Source organism: Halichoerus grypus, chromosome 6 (assembly GCF_964656455.1).
Source record: "Halichoerus grypus chromosome 6, mHalGry1.hap1.1, whole genome shotgun sequence".
Taxonomy (NCBI): domain Eukaryota; kingdom Metazoa; phylum Chordata; class Mammalia; order Carnivora; family Phocidae; genus Halichoerus; species Halichoerus grypus.
Genome location: NC_135717.1, coordinates 82,679,571 through 82,701,796, shown reverse-complemented (window position 1 = coordinate 82,701,796; position 22,226 = coordinate 82,679,571). Strand labels below are relative to the sequence as shown.

Below are 22,226 nucleotides of genomic sequence, written 5' to 3'. Positions count from 1 at the left end.
CCTCATGAACATAGATACATAATTCCTCAACAAAATATCAGCAATTCAAATCCAGTAATACATAAAAAGGATAACTGGGTAGGGGGCACCTGGGTGGCTCAGTCAGTTAAGCATCTGACTTTGGCTCAGGTCCTGATCTCAGGGTCCTAGCATTGAGCCCAACATCTGGCTCCGTGTTTAGCAGGGAGTCTGTTTCTCCCTCTCCCTCTGCCTCTCCCCTCACTCGTTCTCTCTCTCACAAATAAATAAATAAAATCTTTTTTTTTTTTTAAAGCATAATACATCATAACCAAATGAATGCAAGTTTGGGTCAACATTCAGAAATAAACGCAATACATCATATTAACAGACCAAATAGGAAAAACCATATGATCATCTCAATAAATGCTGAAAAAGCATTTGACAAAATTCAACATTCATTCATGATAAAAACTTTCAGCAAACAAAGAATAGAGGGGGACTTCCTTAACCTAATAATGTGCAGATAACACTAAACTTAATAGTGACAGATTGAGTGAAGACTGGGAACAAGACAAGGATGTCCTCTCTCACCATTCCTGTGACATAATAAATATATATTTGGTCTCTGCCCTCAGTTCCTGACACAGAGCTCCTAAAACCCTTGTAATTTCCTGAGTGATAGGAATGTCTTTTGTTTTATTTATATTTATTTATTCATTTATGCAAAAATTCAGATTTTATTTTTACTTATTCTTACATTGGTGGGAGCTGATGTCAGGAACTTACAGGCAAACAATAACTTTTGTTAGCTGAACAAAAAGAAACACAATGTGGCATTATCATTAGGCAAGACTTGCTTTTTTACATTTCACACATGAATGCAATATTATCCTTTCTTGAACAAAATGCCCAGATTACTAAAGAAACCATCTTTGGAGGAAGTGTTTAATAAGCATATTCTCTTAATGGGAGAGTTCATTGCCTCTTCTTAGAAGAAGGCTGTGTATGTAGTTATCTGTCAAATGTATCTGTGCAGCTCACCAACATCTTATTGGGAACATCAATATTTCCATACCACAGTTCCCGAAATGACTTTATTTATTTATTTATTTTTTAAAGATTTTATTTATTTCAGACAGAGAGAGAGAGCACAAGCTGGGGGAGTGACAGGCAGAGGGAGAAGCAGGCTCTTCACTGAGCAGGGCAGGGAGCCTGATGCCTGAGGCAGGGCTCGATCCCAGGACCCTGGGATCTTGACCTGAGCTGAAGACAGACCCTTAACCTAATGAGCCACCCAGGCGTCCCACCAAAATGACTTTAAAGTCCCAAAATTCTGTGTCTCCTTTGGCTTGTTTCTCTCTTGATTCCACGCAGGCTTTATTAATGGTTCACTTTATATCATCATCTCCATCTTCATAAATTTTCTTTAGAACATTCATCAATCCCTCACTAGGATGTATTTCAGTGCTGTGGGAGGGCTTTTCTTTCTCTCTGCATTCTTTTTTCAACCTGAGTCAGGTAGTCCCACCATGTGTTTTCTGCTTTCTTTCTATATAAGAACTGTATCTGTCTTGATTTTTTTTTGAACTGCCTTCCACGGAGATAGGTTTCAAGAGATTGTTCACAACCATGGCGTGACTCTTCCCATTTAGATTCTTTACCAAAGGATCATATGAGCTCTCTGTGAAGTGCACCTGCACGTTCTCAGTGGGGACTTGATGAACTCCACTTAAGGTGATGTAGATTTTCACAAATTTATCTGCTGATCCCATCCGTAATTACTGATTTTCACTGTCTATCCCATTGTGATGGGAGCAAGCACAGTACCTGGCTTTTCACTGTCAAGAAGTTCTGCTGTGCCCTGTGATTTCTGCTGCATCTTGGTCTTGATTTCTGTCTCCATCTTGGATTTGTCAGCTGTAAGGGCATCATGTACTCTTTTTCTAGAGGCCTTTTCCAGCAGCACCTTCACCTCCTCTGGATCTTTCTGTAGCTCTTCCAAAGCTGAAGCCGCAGTCAGGCTGGGTCGGGCAAGGCCAGAGCTGCAGCGGGGCAGGGGAGAGAACAGGAAACGGTGCAGGGAGCCTGCTCACTCAGAGGCAGAGCCCGCCCCTGTGCACACACCCGACCCTGAGTCAGATGTGACCGCCTCCTCATGCGGCGCCTCCCAACTGTGTTTTGTTTTCATGCGGTGACTCTTGGCGGGCTCCTGGATAGCTTCAGGGTGGGAACTGGTCACCAGAAAGATTCAGCCATGATTAGAAGTTTGGAACTTTCAGCCCTACCCACCCATCCTCCAGGAAGGGGAGGAGGCTAGAGATTGAGTTAATAATTCTGTTTACATGATGAAGCCGCCATAAAAATCCCTAAACTAGGGGGTTCAGAGAGCTTCCAGGTTGGTGAATGCATCTGTGAGCAGGGGACCGTCGTGCACCCCAATCTCCGTGGGGGCAGAAGCTCCTGTGCTCTGGACTCTTCCAGACTTTGCCCTGGTTACTTCTTTATCTGGTTGCTCGTTTGTATCCTTTATAATATCCTTTGTAATAAACCTGTTACTAGTTAGTAAAGTATTTCTCTGAGTTCCATTAACTGTTGCAGCAAATTATTGTAGTTGAAGAGGGGGTCTTGGGAACCCCTGATTTGTAGGCAAGTTGGACAGAAGTGTAGGTAACCTCCTAGCTCTGTGTCGTTAGTGTCAAAATTGAGCTAAATTGCAAGACACTAAGTTGGTATCTGCAGAGAATTGGAGAATTTCTTGCTGTGAAAAACCCACACATTTGGTGTCACAAGTGTTGTGAGTAGGAACAGATCCTATTAATTGGCATCAGAGGAGTGGGATTTGCTAAAACAGCCATGGCTCGCAGAAACTTACGGCTTGGGAAGAGAAAGTAAGGAAGGGCAGGGAATAAGGAACCTTTGATCCCTGGACGGCCACCTAGTCCCTCATGGTCTGAAACTGCAGCTGGGCTGAGATCAGCCATGGATAGAATTTAGAAATGGGGGTAGACCTGATTCTCAAGGAGCTGGCTCATTAGATATATAAAGAAATGCAAAAATAATGAGAAGCAGGCTAAATATACACTCCCTTGGTTATTATCTGTAACAGCCAAAGTGAAAGTCGAAGAAACTGGTGGGTTGGACTTGGATGCTGGACCACTAGCTTCAGCCACTAGCCTCAAAGCTGCCTGCAAAGAGGAAAATTATGCTCTAAGGCCTCCGTTTCCCATGAAGGTTGTCAAGATGGGGGTGGGGGTAGGGAACAAAACTGAGAAACTACTGAAAGCAGGAGTATAGTGTGAAGGAGTTGTCTTATTTTGTAGATTGGTATCATCGGCTCCCTGAAGAACTTTTACTGAAGTGGGTTGTAAGAGTAATTGATTTGGGGGCTGTGTCTCTGGTTTTGAATGCTGCAGAATGGAAGAGCATGTTTGGGTTGATATAGGACCTGCAGCTCACCATGGAATAATCACAGATGGATGATACACGATCCAGGAATGCACAGGAGATTATTCAGGTGTTTAGATTCAGCCCACCTATGTACTGCTGCAGCACCACATGCCCACTCACCTCAACAGAGTGCCCCAAAAGTGCCCCAGGCCTGGTGGACGGGATAGGAAACACTGGAAAGTGTGTTTATCCTGAGAAGATGAACTGCCCAACTTCCCCTATAAATGCCAAGTGGAACACTGCAGATGAAGCAACGGATGAGCTTCCTATACAAGCCATGTGGGACTGGCTTTGTGGCTTTATGATGACCAGGATATTCACCTGTTGAATAAACCCATTACCCTTGACATACGACAAGATGCTCCTTGACACAGCAGCCCAGCGCACCGGGAATCCAAAACCTGTGGGTGGAGTTTTAACAGGGCCTAAAATTAGGTTAGGAGCATATGCAGATGCAGCAGTTGATGGAATTAAATGAAAGCTGGGATGAAAATTGATGATGGTTCTGAGATGAATGGCCAGTATCCTGTTTGAAAGACTGCCGTGTTAAGACTGTCAGATGGAGGGCGCCTGGGTGGCTCAGTCATTAAGCGTCTGCCTTCGGCTCAGGTCATGATCCCAGGGTCCTGGGATCGAGCCCCGCATCGCAGCGGGCTCCCTGCTCTGCAGGAAGCCTGTTTCTCCCTCTCCCACTCCCCCTGCTTGTGTTCCCTCTCTCCCTGTGTCTCTCTCTGTCAAATAAATAAAATCTTAAAAAAAGAAAGAAAGAAAACCAGTATGTATGTTCTAAGAAGCCAAATATGCTCACTTGCTGTACCTTAAAAAAAAAAAGACTGTCAGATGGAGAGACTGATAGAAGAGGATCATCTCTCAATGGGCTCAACTGCATGCTGTTTTCTAGCGGTGATGCAAGAATTGAACACTGGTTAAAAGCCCCCGTGTTTGGGTTTTTACAGACTCATGGGCAGTAGCCAGTGGCCTGGCCATAGGGCCACGGTAGATGGGCAAGAGAAAACTGGACTAGTAAGGGGATGCCTGAATAGGGCGTGGCCATGTGGAAATCACTCTGGGAATTTAAGGGGCACATTAAAGCAGGGCATGTCGATCCCCACTGGAAGGACTCCCTTCCGGATTTAGAAGGTGATTGACACCACGAATTAGACCTTTTGGGGCACTCCGTTGAGGTGAGTGGGTATGTGGTGCTGCAGCAGTACATAGGTGGGCTGGATCTAAACATCTTCCTCTTGTGCGCTCTGAGACACACAATGCCATAAGAGAGAGACTGCAGATGGCTCTGGGAAAGATGCCCGGGGGAAGGCTGTGCACATAGATGGTGTGTGGACTACATTGGACCAATGCTGGTAGCCCCAGGGGACTATAAATAGGTCCTAACCAGAATAGACACTTATGCTGGGCTGGGCTTTGCATATTTGATAGTAGATCCAAATGCTAAAAATACTATTAAAGGTTTGGTACAGAAGACACTGTACCAATTTGCACCACTGAGGAACATTTCTTCAGACCAAGGGATGCACTTTATGGTCCATAGTGTCCAACAGGGAGGCAAAGAGATATCACGTCGAATAAAGGAATCATGCCATATATCATCCTCAGAGTAACTGTCCAATAGAGAATTGGAATAGGTAGTTGCAACATTTGCTGCCTAAAAGCAGGGGAGATAAAATCATGAGGGGCTGGTTTACATGCCTTTCTGAGCGTGTGCTCACACTCAGTGTTAGGAGGAGCTAAGGGGAGCCCCTTGGATGGGTCCTCCAACTCTCTTGGGGACCTGCGGAAGGGGGTGGGGGAGGATGCTGGTGTGACTACATGGTTCCCCATGTCACCATGTTTACATGCCTTCCTGAGTGTGTGCTCACGCTCAAGTGTGAGGGGGAGCTCAGGGGAGGCCCCTTGGATGGGTCCTCCAACTCTCTTGGGGACCTGGGGAAGTGGGTGGGGGAGGATGCTGGTGTGACTACATGGTTCCCCATGTCACCGTGTTTTCTTTCTTCCTATCTGATGCAGTGGTCCCAGGACCAGTGATGCAGCTGTGGGCACCAGGAGCAGGGATTAACGACACCTTTACAACTTTATGCCAGAAATCTTAAGGGCCTGATAGGGTGGACTGTGCCTGGACCACATCTGGCAAAACTGGGGTTAATGGTGGATACTGCTTGCTGCCTCGTGGTCAAGACAGCCACTATTTCTGCCCCTGTGTCACCCTTCTCTGTAGGAATGGGAGTGGACTGACAGAGAGGAACTTGCTAAACTAGTATTGCTGTCAGCAACCTGGACCAGCTCAGTGGCCGGAACCTGGTGTGCTTTCCAAAGGTGGAAATGTTTGGGTAAACATATATGGAGAGAAAGAGAAATAATGGTTGAGGATAAAGGAATGAATAAGTGGGTTATGCAATAAGAGGAATCTAACGTATAGTAATACCTTGAGAGAGGCTCAGAGCAAGAGAATACTGTTATCTTTCAGCACAGTTATATCAGATGCCTGGAAAGGGTAAATCTATGTGTTTGTTGAGAGAACCCCTGCTTTTATGATCTGAAAGGATTTCAATCTAAAATGGAACCAGAGGATATGACACGAAGATCCTCACACATGTGCTCTCAGAACAGAACCAAGATTCTGATTTTCATTAAATGCCTGATTTACAGAAGACCGGGACGTATCTCCTGATCAATGAACATCCAATGAACAAAGAACCTCTCCTCATCCTCAAGCCAATGAACTTTGTGCTTGGACTCCAGCTGGGTTTCCCCCTCTTTGCACTCCTTTCCCATAAATACAGCCAACCCCAAGCAGTCAATGGACTTGCCTGTCGCTTGCTACAGCGTGCGTTTCCCGAATTGCAACTCATCTGCTATTCCCAAATAAACTCAATTTCCAGTGATGTGAACTTGCCTTATTTTACCTCCTTTATTTAGGTTGACACCAACAAGGGCAAATGGCAGACTGGAAACCTGAGTGGGCATTGCTCTGGAGACATTCTGCTCATACGACATGATGGTGAGCTAGACCAACTGTTAATGACTAAGTGGGCCTCTAGTGATGTTCCATATCTCTTAAGTCCTATTTTTCAGGCTATATCTATTACAAAGGATATCACTTGGGAAGAAATTTCTGAGAATTGTTGGGACTTCAAACTGTGTGGTGTACAGCTCCCAACTGACAGATGGTTGTGTAACTAAATCCTGATGATCAAATTCTTAGAAATGTCCCTGGTTATAATTGACAATATATAATGGCCGCATACACAAATACATATCACCCTTGCTTTTGTGGATAGAAAGCTATTAAGCAAAACAGGGAAATACAATGGGACCTGAAGGGATTAAAGTAGTGGACATGATGTGGTGAGTTCGAGTTCCCTCAGAGAATGGCCACACCCTGAGACAAGGAAGGCTGTGGGAGGCCTTGTGGCATAGTCAGACTAAATTACATCTCGGTGTGGCTACCTCTCATCTAACTCCAGTATAGGAGACCCATCATTTTTGGGTATAAAACTTGTTTCCTAACTGCACTTGGGCCATTAGTATACAATGGCAACAGCATGAGTGGTGGATTAAACAATACTGGCCCACAAGACAGAAAAGGGACTTATGAGAGCACTTAGCCAGTCTAGATATCTTGGGACAAATGGATTTTGCTTTTAATAAAGAGTGATATTCAGAGAAAAAGATTCATTAACTAGACTAGGCAGATTAGAGGGAGTTCTCTTCAGGAGGAAGGCAAATGATGGGAGTCAGCCTGGAAGGATAACAAGGCTTTAGCAGAGTGAATCAGGCTGACTTAACAAATAATGCTGGATAACGCTAGCACCCAGCACAGGGAAAGGACTTGCACCCTGGCCCAATAGAGTCTCTTGACTATTTTAACACAGGTTAAAGGAAGTTAAAGTGGCCATGGGGTAACAGCCTTCAGTCCTAGCTTTGAGGCTCAAGGGGCACACCAATGGGAATCTTATGGAAGATTATGGAATCTTATGGCAAACTCATGGTAGTTCCCTGGAAGCACTTATCCACCCCAAGATAGGTAGAAATAAATTGTATCTTGTAGTATAGGTAGTAGAGATAGAAACTATTTTAAATACCACTTGTGGAATGGAAACCAGTCTCAGTAAGCCTGGGAGATGAGGTGGGATCATTGGCTTTGTCCCTAGTTAACTTGGAACCCAGAAATAACCCAATAGCCAATTGTAACAAGGCCCATTCTTAATAATATCTGGTATTTGGGCAAAGGTAGCTTCTGTTGGGAAGGCAAAGCAAACACCTCTGTCATTCTTACTGATTTGTTCTGTAATGAAAGCGAATTGTACCATGATCATACTGTGATATACTGATGTTGGTAAAATTCACCTTCCTCATGCAAATAAGTCTTGTGGTAATACTGATATCAATGGTCAAATGTATTGGGGGATTGAATTAAATCCTCCTCAGGATATAATACCTATGGAAAATGATTGGCCTGAGGAAGACCTGGATCTAGCTAACCATTAGCTGATTTCTATGCTAAATAGTAATGTACAAACTTACTGTAAGGTACAAATAGCAGTAGATTAAGGGGGAAAATGGGTAGTCAAATTAGTACAAAAATATAAAATGTATGTAATGGCTCTCTAGAACATGTTAGTTTCTTTTCTTCTATCCCTATTCTGTACTGGCTTTTCTAAATGTTAGGTGTATCATGTTGGTACTATTGCTGTGTCTGTTCTATAAATGCTACACCATTTGTGAATGCTCTGACAGGTATGATCATTTTGCTGTAAGGAATCTATGACCAGAACACCTATTCAGTATACTGGAAGTCCTGGCCAATGTAATAAGGCAAGAAAATAAAAGTTTTCCAGATTGGGAAGGAAGGCATAAAACTGTCTTTGTTTGACAATGACATAATTATCTGTGTAAAGATCCCAAAGGATCTCCAAAAATATTCCTAGAACTAATAAGTAAGTTTAGCAAGTTTGTAGGATACAAGGCCAATATACAAAAGTCAAACATATTTCCATATAACAGCAATTGACAATTGGAATTTGAAATTAAAAAAATATGATTTATAATAGTCCCCCACCCCTCACCCCCCACTTAAGTATTTAAGTATACATATAACAAAGTATGGGCAGGATCTGTATACTGAAAACTATGAAACACTAATAAAAGGAATCAGCAAAGATGTAAATAAATGGAGAGATGTACTGTGTTCATGGGTTGGAAAATTCAATATTGTATGGATGTCAGTTCTCCCCAGTTTGAGTTATAGAGTCAGTGTATCCTCAATCAAAATCACAGCAGGCCTTTTAAATTTTTTTTGATAGAAAATGGCAAGTGGATTCTAAAATTTATACAGAAAAGAAAAGGAACTGAAAGGAACTAAAAAAAGAACACTAGTTGGAGAAACTACACTATTGAATTTCAAGACTTATTAGGAAACTACAGTCATCAAGATGGTGTGGTATTAGAAAAAGGGTGGACACATAGGCCCGCGGTGCCAATAGAGAGCCCAGAAATAAACCCACACAAATATTATCAACTGAGTTTTGACAAAGATGCAAAGAAAATTCAATGCAGGAAGAACAGTCTTTTCAACCACAAAAAAACAAACTTCAACACATACCTCATACTTACACAAAAAGTAATGGCCCATAAGCTTAAATTGAAATAGTGAAGTGACAAAATATCTAGAAGAAAACACAGGAGAGGGGCACCTGGGTGGCTCAGTCAGTTGGGCACTTGCCTTTGGCTTGGGTCTTGATCCCAGAGTCCTGGGATTGAGCCCCGCATTGTACTCCCTGCTTGGCAGGGAGTCTGCTCTCCCTCTGCCCCTCCCCCCTGCTCGTGCATTCACTCTCTCTCTTTTAAATAAATAAATAAATAAAATCTTAAAAACAACAACAACAAAAAACACAGGAGAAAATCTGTGTCAACCTTGGGTTTGGTGATCAGATTTCAGATACTACATCAAAAATGTAATCCATGGGGTGCCTGGATGGCTCAGTCAGTGAAGTATGCCACTTTTGGTCTTCGGGTTGTGGGTTTGAGCCCCACGTTGGGTGTAGAGATTACTTAAAACGCAATCCATAAAAGAAAAAAGTTGATAAAGTGGACCACATCAAAATTTAAAAACTTTGCTCTGTGACAGATATGTTAAGAGAATAAATAGACAAACCACAGGCTAGGAGAAAATATTTGCAGATTGCATATCTGATAATGGACTTGTATCCAGAATACATAAAGAATCTTTAAAACTGAATAAGAAAACAAATGACCCAATTTAAAAATGGGCAAAAGATTTAAAAAGACACTTTGGCAAATAAGATATATGGATGGCAAGTAAACATATGAAAAGATGGTCAACATTTGTCATTAGAGAAATGCAAATTAAAATACAATGAGGTACCACTGTTCACCTCCCAGAATTGCTTAACATCAACACCACCACCACCAAATGTGATGGAGCAGAAGGAACTCTCATTGCAGGGGAAGTACAAAAAGGTATTCTATAGTCACTTTGGAAGACAGTTTGGCAGTTTCTAATCATGAGAAAACATCAGACAAACCCAAACTGAAGGACATTCTATAAAGTAACTGATTAGCACCCTTCAAAACTACCAAGGAAAAAATAAGGAAAGAAAAAAAAATAAGGACAGAAATTGTCACAGATCAGAGAAGACTAAAGGGTCATTCATGACCCTTTAGTATCTTGGTTTGGATCCTGGACCAGTAAAAGGACATTAGGGAAAAACTGGTGCAAACTGAATAAAGTCTATAGCTTAATTAGTATTTCAACAATGTTAATTTCTTACTTTTAACTAATGAATCATGAGTATGTAAGATATTAAAATAAGGGAGGCCAGGGCGCCTGGGTGGCTCAGTTGGTTAAACGACTGTCTTCGGCTCAGGTCATGATCCTGGAGTCCAGGGATCGAGTCCCACATTGGGCTCCCTGCTCAGCAGGGAGTCTGCTTCTCCCTCTCCCGCTCCCCCCTCTTGTGCTCTCTCTCTCTCTCTCTCTCACTCTCTCTCTCAAATAAATAAATAAAATCTTTAAAAAAAATAAAATAAGGGAGGCTGAGTGAAGGATATCAAAACTTTTGTGCTACCTTTGCAACTTTTCTGTAATTCTATTTTTTTTTTTTTAAAGATTTTATTTATTTGACAGAGAGAGATACAGCGAGAGAGGGAACACAAGCAGGGGGAGTGGGAGAGGGAGAAGCAGGCTTCCCGCTGAGCAGGGAGCCCGATGTGGGGCTCGATCCCAGGACCCTGGGATCATGACCTGAGCTGAAGGCAGATGCTTAACAACTGAGCCACCCAGGCGCCCCTTTTCTGTAATTCTAAAATTGTCCTAAAGTAAATACTTTACTGAGAAAGGAAACCCCACAGTCCTTTAAAGTGGCTAATATTAAGGTGACTGACAATCCCAAGTTAAGGTAAATACGTGAAACAATGGAAGTCTCAAGCATTGCAGGTGGGATTGTAAATTACTTCCATCATTTTAGAAATGTTTTAGCAGTATTAACTAAAACTATACATATTTCTGTCTTATGATTTAGCAATTCTACTTCTAGGTATATACTCAAGAGAAATGAGTGCATATGTCTGTAAAAAGACATGTATAAGAACATTTGTAGTAACTTTATTCAGAATTGCTGAAAACTTGAAACAACCCTTAAATTAGAAAGAACCAAGAGAATGGACAAATTTAAGTGTATTCATACAGTGGAATACTACATGGCAAAATAATTTTTTTATTTTTTAGAGAGAGATTGAGAGAACGTGAGCAGGAGGGAGGGGCAGAGAGAATCCCAAGCAGGCTCCACAGCTCGGAGCCTGATGCCAGGCTTGATCTCACAACCCTGAGATCATGACATGAGCTGTAATCAAGAGTCGGACACCTAACCAACTAAGCCACAGGCACCCCATACATGGCAAAATTTTAAAAAGAAACCAAACTACCAACTAGCAACAACAAGGATACATCTCAAAAACATGACATTGATTAAAAGAAGTCAGACATAAAATGACTAAATAGGCAGCTTAATAGACTAATTGATGGGGATAAGTCACAAGTTAAATAGTGAATATCTCTATAGACTAATTGACGGGGATAAGTCATAAGTTAAATAGTGAATAACTCTAGAGATATCCTGTATCACAAGATATATTACCTATCTCCCAGAATGTTAACTGAGATCCAAGCAGTAAGGATAACCGGGGGCGGGGGGGGGGAGGGGTGTGAAGTCTTCTGGGGTGCTGAGAATGTTCTGTATCTTCTGGGATGGCAACATGAGTCTACCCATATGTAACACTTCTTCGGGCTGTACACTTAAGATCAGTACACTTTACATAGTTTACCATATGTATCTTATGATGTAAGAAAATGTGAAATAAAGAAGAATAAAAACTATAGTGGGGAACAAAAGAAACTTAAGTGGTTTCCTATTGCTTTTAAAGTCCAAAATCATTATTATAGCTTATAAGTCAGAGTGATCTGCTTCCTACCTACTTCTCCAGCTGTTCTCTGTTCCCAAGCTCCAGCCAAACTATTCTTCCTATCACGGGGCTTAGGCATGCACCATTCCTACCTTCCACTGGGAGAATTCTCTCCTCCCCACTTCACTTAGCTAACCTTAATTATTCTGCAGGTCACATCCTGAATTTCCTCAGGGAAGCATATCCTGATCCTCAAGCTTAGATTAGGTCTCTGATTATATGGTGTGCTTCTACTTTATAGTACTTACTTCACTGTAATTATTTTTCAAGCTTCAGAAGGTTAGGTAGTAGGTCCGTCTTGTTTGTTTGTTTTATCTTCAGATGTCCGGTACATAGTACATACTCATTTAATATTTACTGGATGCTAATTTTGAAAGTGAGCCTTGGATTACTCATTTAACAAATGAGTAGTCCAAGGCCACAGAGTATGATCTGAGACTCAATCAACAAACCCTGTTGACTCTATCTCCAAGGGATATCTTCAAACTGTGTACTCTCTTCATCTGTCTATTGCAGGAGCCTTCTACCTGGTCTTTCTGCTTCCATTCTTTATTCATTATCCACTGGATTATTACAGATAATAATGCCCTAATGTCTATTCTCCCAATAGCAGCCAGATTAATCCTTTTTAACATGAAAAGAGATTGCACTTCTCCCTTGCTCAAAACTTTCCAATCGCTTCTCTGAATTTAGAATATAATGAAACTCCTTATTTTGGTTTATGAAGCCCTATGTGCTATGACTATCTGACTCCGTCTGGAGCACCCTCACCCCCCCAACTCTAGCCTAGACTTGTATTCTCCTAACTCCTCTAATGTCCTAAGGTCCTAGGCACTTTCACATTAGCTGTTCCCTCTGTCTGGAACATTCTTCCTTTTGGTCTTCCTATGACTGGTTCCTTCTGGTTGTTCAGTTCAGATGTCCCCTCCTCAAAAAGATTTCCACGACCATTCAGTCTAAAGTAGCTATATAGTTACTCTCACTTGCCCTATTTCAGTTTTCAGGATAATACTTATTGTTCCCGATTTATTTTGATCATCTGCCTCATCTAATGAGAGCAAGAGTGTGCCCTTATCGTCTGTTTAGCTCTGTATCTTTGATACCTAGAACAATGTTTAGCAGCGCATAGTAGGTGCTCAGTAGTTAAATATTTGAGATTTGATGAATGCATGAATACCTCAGTGCCTGAGCTCTTTGTACCTTCCCAGCTATTGGTAACCACAGGCTCATTGAATCCAGTTTCTCCATAGACCTCTTAGAGCTGTGCTGTCCAGTACAGTAACCACTAGCCATATGTAGCTATTTAAATATAAAATTAAATTAAATTTAAATTCAGTTTCTCCAGGGGTGCCTGGGTAGCTCAGTCGGTTGAGCGGCCGACTCTTGGTTTCTGCTCAGGTCATGATCTCAGGGTCCCAGGATGGAACCCCACCTTGGGCTCTGAGCTGAGTGCAGAGTCAGCTTGAGACTCTTTCTCCCTCTTGATCTGCCCCTCCACCCCTCTCTCTCTCTCATAAATAAATAAATAAATAAATCTTTAAAATAAAATTCAGTTCCTTAGCCACATGTGGCTGGCTGCTCCTATATTGGACAACACAGATAATAATTTTTTTTAAAAGATTTTATTTATTTATGTGACACAGAGAGACACAGCGAGAGAGGGAACACAAGCAGGGGGAGTGGGAGAGGGAGAAGCAGGCTTCCTGCAGAGCAGGGAGCCCGATGCGGGGCTTGATCCCAGGACCCTGAGATCATGACCTGAGCTGAAGGCAGTCGCTTAACCGACTGAGCCATCCAGGCGCCCCAATAATTTTTATCATTACAGAAAGTTCTGTTGGACAATGCTTTTTACAAATGAACTAATCCCAAAGGGAGTCTTTGGGCCTTGAGTATAAAAATAATTGCCTTTTGAGGGCTTGTTGCTCTGGAATGGCTTCTGCATGAATTGCCCTATTTGACTGGACAAGCAGCTTTATCAAACAGGTGTTTTGACGGTCAGTACATAATTTGAGGATTTCAGAGGTATACGACGTGGAACAAATAAATCTTTTCATGATAAGCACATAAAAATGAACGGATGCCTAGAAGATGATCTCCTAACACGGAACTATATAACTCTGTGCTGAGCAGAAGCATGGATGGAGGATGTGTTTACACTGGGTTGGGGGAGGTGAAAGGTTGGCAGTCCTAGATACTAAACTAAATTAACTCTAAGGTATAATTCCTTTAAGATGAACTGTTCTGTCAGAAATATAAATATAATTATAAAGCTTTGAGGAATATAAAACAGACCAATATTATAGGCCCAGTTCATTAATGAGAATCTGAAAATATTAGCAAACAGGATTCCAGAGGTACATTAAAAGAAAAATAAAATAAGATCAAGTGTGGGTTTTTCCAGAAAAGTAAAGATAGTTTAGTACTAGGAAACTGACTTATGTAATTCATCAGGCTGATAGATTTAAGGAGAAAAGTAGTGTGATCAACTCTGAAGAGGCTTAAATGACATGTGTTTGCTTCTTGTAAAGACTCAATATCCGTTGTAAGTTTAAAACCTCAGTGGAGGGATGCCTGGGTGGCTCAGTCAGTTAAATGGCTGGCTGTGGCTCAGGTCATGATCTCAGGGTCCTGGGATCAAGTCCCGCATCGGGCTCCTTGCTCAGCGAGGAGCCTGCTTCTCCCACTGCCTGCAGCACCCCCTGCTTGTGCTCTCTCTCTCTGACAAATAAATAAATAAAATCTTCAAAAAAAAAAAAAATAAAATAAAACCTCAGTGAAATAGTAAGTGATGGATATTTTCTTAGCAAAATAAAATAAACCTATTACAACTCCTGCTGAATGGGGAAATACTAAAAGTATTCCCCTTAAAATCAGGATCAAGACAGTAATGTTCATTAATGCCATGACCATTTAACATTGTTCTCAAGGTACTAGGCAATGTATTTTGATGAGATTAAAATGTATTAGAAGTATAAAAATTAGACAGTAGAGATTAATTTCACAGGACTTAAAGGTGATAACCCAAGTGAATCAACTGAAAAGCTATTATAGTTGATAAGAGAATTCAGTAGGTACCCGGGTTAAAAAAATTGAGTCAGAAAAGATCCCATTTCTGTAGCATTTATGAAGATAAAGCACTTAGGAATGAACTTAGCAAGAAATACTCAAGATCTATATTTAAAAAAATTAAACATTAAAACACTACCGAGGCACACAAAAGGAATCAACACAGAGAAAGTCACCATGTTCTGGGGCGCCTGGGTGGCTCAGTCGGTTAAGTGTCTGCCCTTGGCTCAGGTCATGATCCTGGGGGTCCTGGGATCAAGTCCTGCATTGAGCCCTGCATCAGGATCCCTGCTCAGCGGGGAGCCTGCTTCTCTCTCTCTACCTCTGCCTGCCGCTCCCCCTGCTTGTGCTCTCTCTTTCTCTCTGTCAAATAAATAAATAAAACGTTAAAAAAAAAAGTCACCATGTTCTTGAAAGGAAGACCAGCATGAGAAAGATGTTAGTTCTCTCTGAGTAATCTATAAATCCGGTGCAATCTCAATACAAACATCAATAGGAGTTTTTTGGGGGAAGGGGTACTAAAGAAGCTGATCTTAAAATTCATTCTGAAAAAGAAATTAAGAAAACAGGGCCTGCCTGGGTGGTTCGGTCAGTTGGACGTCTGCCTTTGGCTAAGGTCATGATCTCGGGGTCCTGGGATTGAGTCCCACGTCGGGCTCCCTGCTCAGCGGGGAGCCTGCTTCTCCCTCTCCCTCTGCCTGCCCCTCCCCCTGCTTGTGCTCACACTTTCTCTCTCTGTCAAATGAATGGATAAAGATCTTAAAAAAAAAAAAGTAAGAAAACATAGGAACATTCTGGAGAAGGAGATCAAAAGGAGCTCTAATAGATATTAAAATATAGGAGCGCCTGGGTGGCTCAGTCGTTAAGCGTCTGCCTTCGGCTCAGGTCATGATCCCACGGTCCTGGGATCGAGCCCCGCCTCGGGCTCCCTGCTCTGCGGGAAGCCTGCTTCTCCCTCTCCCACTCCCCCTGCTTGTGTTCCCTCTCTCACTATCTCTCTCTCTCTGTCAAATAAATAAATAAAATCTTAAGAAAAAAGATATTAAAATATAAACTAAATTAATTGAAAGACTGTGGGTGCTAGCAGATTAAAAAGATAGATCAAAAGAGGAGACCTGAAAATCCAGAAGTAAATGCAAGTTCTTACACAAATTTGGTTTATGATAATGGCAGTGTTTCCAATTAGTGAAGAAAAAAACATTGTTTAATAGGTGATTTCAGGGATAGCAAGATAACATTTGGAAATTGTCCCATAGAAAAATAGTAAGAAAGGTAACAGACAGTGGAAAGTAAATTACAAATGACTCTTTAACATAATGAAAGTGTTTACTCGCAATAAAATGAAAAAGTTCAGGGGCGCCTGGGTGGCTCAGTCGTTAAGCGTCTGCCTTCAGCTCAGGTCATGATCCCAGGGTCCTGGGATCGAGCCCCACATCGGGCTCCCCGCGCGGGGAGCCTGCTTCTCCCTCTCCCACTCCGCCTGCTTGTGTTCCCCCTCTCGCTGTGTCTCTCCCTGTCAAATAAATAAAATCTTTAAAAAAATAAAATAAAATGAAATGAAAAAGTTCAGTCACAATAAGAAATGCAAATAAAAATTACACTGAGATAACATTTTTCACCTTTCAGATTGGCAAAGATCAAAATGTTTGATAACACACCAAAGTTGGTGTTTGCATATGGAAATGGACACTATTAAAAATAGCTCATGTTCAGTCTTTATGGAGGGCTATTTAGTAATATTTATCAAAATAAAATATACCTATCTTTTGACCCCCAATTTTATTTCTAGCAATTTTTTGATAGCAGTACTCCCACATGTGCAAAACAATATACGTTATTATTGTGGAACTTTTAAAAAAATATTTATTTATTTATTTGAGAGAGAGAGAGCATGCACCCATGCTAGCAGGGGAGGGGCAGAGGGAGAGGGAGAGAGACCCTCAAGCAGACTCCCCACTGAGCACAGAGCCCGACTAGGGGCTCTATCTCATGACCCTGAGATCATGACCTGAGCTGAAACCAAGAGTCGGACACTCAACCAACTGAGCCACTCAGGCACCCCTGGAATTGTTTTTGATAGTAAAGATTGGAAATGAATTAAAAAGCCTCAAAGAGATCTAGTTAAATGGGGCAGCCATATAATGGGATACTATGCATAAGCAGATATAAAAATTAAGGAGGGAGCTTTTTGATACTGATACAGAATTATGGCCAAGCTATTTTGATAAAAGAAAAAGGCAAGGGGAAGGATATACAGAGAATGTGCTACCATTTATGGAAAAAAGGAGGAAGAGACTATAAGTGTATATATTTGTAAATTACCCCTGGAAAAGCATCAGAAACAGTAACATTGGTTGCTTCCAGGGAGGGCACCTTGGTGGTTGAGGGTCAGGAGTGGAAGAGACATTTCACAGTTTACTCTTTGATATTTTCTGAATTTTGAGCCTTATTAATAAATTACCTACCCAAAGAAAGGAAACAAAGTTAAAACTAGAAAAGAAAATGAAAACATAACTTACTCTGATTTACACAAAAAGAAATGTCTCATGAACATGTTCTTTTCTTTTCTTCCAGGACCTCCATCCTCAGAGGACTGGCTTTTTATCTCCATGGCCTTTTCCTCATGATAGCAAGATGGCTACCACAGCTCAGTCATCATGTTCTCACACAAACATCCCCCAAACAAGAAAGAAGGGACAAGGAAGGCCAAAAACTTTCTCCTAATGATGCTTTTTGTCCTGGGAAGGAAGACTTCCCTACACGTGTCATTGGTCCGAAATGGATCTCATGTCCATCTAAACCAATTTCTGGCAAAAGGGAATGGGTTTACTGGCTCCTGGGATTGAGGAAAGGGCCTCTTCTCCTCATATCATGGAATCTCTGCCCTAGTACAGAAATGCGGTTCTGTTCCTAGGAAAGGTACAGAAGTCTGTTGGGGAGGTTGCAGAAAGACATCACAGCTGTTGATGTGAGCCACTCCATCTTTTGAAAAAAAAAAATCTTAATTACCCTAGGACAACATAACCCCACATCTCCCACTGCCACTACTCTAAACCCAGTTATGTCCATCTCTCTTATGGACTGCTGCCTTAGCCTCCTTCCTGGCCTCCCTGTACCCATGCTGTCATTGGTTTCGGCACTGGCTCTGTCCCCCATGTGATATAGGAAGGGCATTCTCAAAAATAAAGTATGGGAGGCTAGCTGGATTCGGACCTAATTGTCTCAACTATTCTTGTATCTGGTTCTTTCTTTTGAAGACAACAATCAAGAGGCTGTCTTCGTTGATTTTTCTCTCAGCCTCCCTTCTAGACAGAGCTCTTCTCAATATAAAGTGGGCTCTGTTAGCGTGGCTTGGAGCCCATGTGAACTCAGCACTGGCAAAATAAGCATGGGCTGTGTTAGAGGCTCAGTTGTGCCCTCCGAAATTCGTATGTGGAAGTCCTGCACCCCAGTACCTCAGAACATGACTGTGCTTGGAGATCGTCTTTAAAGGGATAATTAAATTAAAGTGAGGTCATTAGGGTGAGCCCTTATCCAATCTGACGGGTGTCTTTATAAGAAGAGGAGATTAGGGGACCCCTGGGTGGCTCAGTAGGTTGAGTGTCTGACTCTCGGGTTCGGCTCAGGTCATGATCTCCTGAGATGGAGCTCTGCACTGGGCTCATGCTCAGCGTGGAGTCTGGTTGTCCCTCTCCCTCTGCTCTTTCTCTCTCATTGAAGGAAAAAAAAAAAGGAGATTAGGACACAAACAGGAGGGAAGACTATGTGAAGACACAGGGAGAGGACAGCTATCGGCAAGCCGAGGAGAGAAGCCTCAGAAGAAACCAACCCTGCTGACACCTTGGTCTTGGACTTCTAGCCTCCAGAACTGTGAGAAAATAATTTTCTGTTCTCGAAGCCCCCCAGCCTGCACTGCTTTGTGACGGCAGCCCTAACAAATTAACACAGGCTGGTATAGTCCCAAATGTGAATTGCATCACCTAGGACCTTAGTGCCATTTCTTTTATTTATTTATTTATTTACTTATTTATTTATTAAAAGATTTTATTTATTTATTGGACAGAGAGATAGAGAGAGAGCACAAGTAGGCAGAATGGCAGGCAGAGGGAGAGGGAGAAACAGGCTCCCCACTGAGCAGGGAGCCCGATGCGGGGCTCCATCTGGACCTAAGCTGAAGGCAGACGCTTCATGACTGAGCCACCCAGGTGCCCAGCACCATTTCTTTTAAAAAGCTTTCCTCCTTTTTATTTTGTTGAAAAATGTATAAAATTTGGTTTTTATCTAAATACACTGGAGCAATGATTAAGGATTCACATGGTCTGGCCCTGGCATACTGGAAGAGAGGGGTATTAACTCTAAAGATGCAGGTCAGGCACCTGGGTGGCTCAGATGGTTAAGCGTCTGCCTTCGCTCAGGTCATGATCCCAGCGTCCTGGGATCGAGTCCCGTGTCAGGCTCCCTGCTTAGTGGGGAGCCTGCTTCTCCCTCTGCCTCTGTGTCTCTCATGAATAAATAAGTAAAATCTTAAAAAAATACAGCTCACTATAACTCTTTTTAAACCACTTTTTTTTTTTTTAGATTTTTTTCAATTTTATTTGAGAGAGAGAGAAAAAGAACAGGGGGAGGCGCAGAGGGAGAGGGAGAAGCAGACTCCCTGCTGAGCAGGGAGCCCGATGCGTGGCTCCATCCCAGAACCCTGGGATCATGACCTGAGGCAAAGGCAGACACTTAATTGACTGAGCCACCCAGGTGCCCCATGACTTAATTCTTAAAAAAGGAATTTGGATCTAATACTTTCATGGTCAACCTTAAATAACCCAACCACTCAGTTGGATCAGAGGGCTCTGTGTTTTGTAGCCATGCCATCTTGATGAGCCCCAGCGACAGGGTTCTTAACATCAAACCCAGACGGTGGCCTTTTATGGAAGGAGAAGTCCGCAGCAGCCGCTTCCGTCACAATCCTTCAAGTTCAGGTTGTCTCTACCAGGCGGTGAGATAGATAAAGTCTTGGGCCCAAACATTTCCCAATAAAAGAGCTTGCGAATATTTAAAGTTCTTTGGGGGAGAAATAAAATAAGACAAAAAGGAATAAACAAGTAAAAATCATGAGTGCCCCTTCTGAGTTGAAGGAGGTCGGCCTAGATCCCTTCACCAACAGGATGTGAACTTGGTCTCTCATATTTTATGTCTAAAGTGCCTATCTTTCCCTTTGACCGGCCATCTGGAAAGAACACTCTTTCACTTTGCATTGTGGCTGGCGGTGTGAGAGTTGGCTCCGACTGAATGCCCACAGGACATGAAGGAGATCTGATTGAGAAAACCCTTTTTTTTTTTTATTTGTTCAGAGAAATTCTATAAGGGTGTGTGTTATGTGAAGTTTTTACCTGAGAGGCCTCCAGAGCCAGACCGACTGGGTGCAAATCCAGCTTTGCCATTTGCAGCTGAATTGGGCAAGTCATTTACCCTCTCTGTGGCTCAGTTTCCCCATTTGTTCAAGGAGAACAGTAAAAGCATCTATCTCAGGGAGATGTAAGGACTGCGTAAGTTAATATTATAAAGCGTTTAGAACACCGTCTGGCACCTTGTTAGCGATCGCGGGCTAATACAGTTATCACCTGAATTACATACACCAGTCTCTCACAGAAATACCTTTGTAGGATTGTATTTTAATGTTTTGACCTTTGCCTTTGACATTGCCCCAATGGAATAGTGTTTCTATGTGAATCCCAAGAAAATGAGTGATCTAGGTCTCAATCTCCTCTTTATTTGCATGTGGTTACAATTTATAAATACACTAGCCATTTTCCTCCCCCTCCCAAACTCCCCCTTCTACCTAGTAAGTGTGTCCAAACCCCCGGTTTTTAATGACTCCCTTTCCTGTCTAGGTGGAGAGGGGAGGGGTGGTCCTCCATGTAACTCCATCTTCATATAGGGTCTACTTCAGTCCGTGTGACGTGTGGGCTCTCAAAGGGCCTCTGAAGCTTGGGGATGAGCACCACGAATCTGCTGGAGGTCCCACTGATGTCCTTGCAAGTGACAAGGACTGGCCTCCCTGTGTGCCATGCTGAGGGTGCAGCACACCGTGGTGGGCAGCAGCGAGCATCATATGCCCTGTCCGTGCTGGAAGCTGAGCTGCTGCAGGCCCAGTGGGCAGGAGGGTCTGCAATGAAGTCTCAGGCCTGCTCAGATGGTGGTGAGAGTCTTGTGGCGGGTACATACCCAGCCAGGGCCTGGCCCTGCTCTCGGAGACGTGTCTGAGGCCCGGCCCCTTACGGTCTGCCTCTCAGGGGCCCTACCCAGGCCCTCGGTCAATCCCGTGTGGGTAGGGTAGCCTCAGGGAGAAGGTGCTCTTGCACCTCCCTTCTCCTGGCTGTTCCCAGACACCAAGAGGCATGGGTGACGAGTTGGGTCCTTGGCCCTGTTAGAGGGCATGGCAGCCCAGTGTCTCTGTTTCAGCCAGGTGCCAAGCTTTGCCATCCTCCTGGTAGGGTGTAGAGAGCCCGGGAGGGCCAGGGGCACCCTCTTCAGGGGTGGGGTATGGAGGCTCTGGGGAAGCAGGGGGGTCTCCAGGGCCCCGTGCTCCCCCCAGGACTGGCCCATTGTAGATGTAGATGTTGCCGGTAACGGTCACAGACCCGCCGGTGACATGAATGCCGTTGGTGCCTGTGGGAAAGGAGGCAGAGTGAGAGGGGCCAACGGCGAGCTATTGGAATCTCTGTCTTGCTCTGTTTTAGTCTTCTCATTTCTGTCTGGCTCACACTCTCCTCCTGCCCACCATCCCTCCCGCCCCACCCTCCCTTCCCTGCCCCCTCTCCTCCCTGCTGCCTGCCCTAGGCTCACCATGGGCCACCTGGCTTTGCTCTGGGAGCTCAGGCTCCAGCTCCCTGGCCTGGCTGAGAGGACTCTGCTGCTGTAGCACCTCTTCCTCCAAACTCGGGGGCGCTGGGAGCCTGGCCGAGGCCAGGGCCGTATCTCTAGGGAAGGGCAGAAGTGGCTTTACCAGGTCAGGGATATGTGGGTTGACCCTTGGAGTCTCCCAGCTTCCGTCAGCAGAATTTGATTCCTCTCCCTGTAGGAGAGAGGCAGAGAACCGACCGATGACGTGGGCCTCGGACCCCAGCTTTCTTTAATTCCCACCCCCCACCCCATGCTTAGGCAGCTCACTGTTCTCTACTCCACTTCATGCTCCCTGCCACAGGGCCTTTGCACTAGATGTCCCTCTTCCTGGGGCACTTTCCCCGAGATGTTCTGAT

General features: G+C 43.4%; 2 protein-coding genes and 1 pseudogene across 9 annotated transcripts in view; 2 read left to right on the top strand and 1 right to left on the bottom strand.

The window, feature by feature from the left end:
• Nucleotides 1-18,185, top strand: part of VAMP1 (vesicle associated membrane protein 1) — an 80,477-nt gene extending 62,292 nt beyond the window's left edge. For 2 of the 3 annotated variants that reach the window (XR_013449064.1, XR_013449065.1), the window contains 2 exons: nt 6,343-6,424; nt 17,548-18,185. Coding sequence is in view for 1 of the 3 variants with exons in the window: in XM_036117654.2 (XP_035973547.1) it covers nt 5,434-5,516 (83 nt within the window). In the remaining 2 variants the exon portion in view is untranslated. Of the gene's footprint in view, nt 1-5,433; nt 6,309-6,342; nt 6,425-17,547 lie in introns of those variants that run through there. The other variant, XM_036117654.2, reaches the window with a different exon arrangement.
• On the bottom strand, nt 1,051-2,101 carry LOC118551714 (calcyclin-binding protein pseudogene; annotated as a pseudogene).
• A 134-nt stretch (nt 18,186-18,319) lies between the features above and the next one.
• Nucleotides 18,320-22,226, top strand: part of SCNN1A (sodium channel epithelial 1 subunit alpha) — a 40,298-nt gene continuing 36,391 nt past the window's right edge. For 4 of the 6 annotated variants that reach the window (XM_078075523.1, XM_078075521.1, XM_078075520.1 and 1 more), the window contains exon 1: nt 18,320-18,843. Coding sequence is in view for 2 of the 6 variants with exons in the window: in XM_078075519.1 (XP_077931645.1) it covers nt 20,962-21,166 (205 nt within the window). In the remaining 4 variants the exon portion in view is untranslated. Of the gene's footprint in view, nt 18,844-20,318; nt 20,424-20,905; nt 21,167-22,226 lie in introns of those variants that run through there. The other 2 variants (XM_078075519.1, XM_036117636.2) reach the window with 2 other exon arrangements.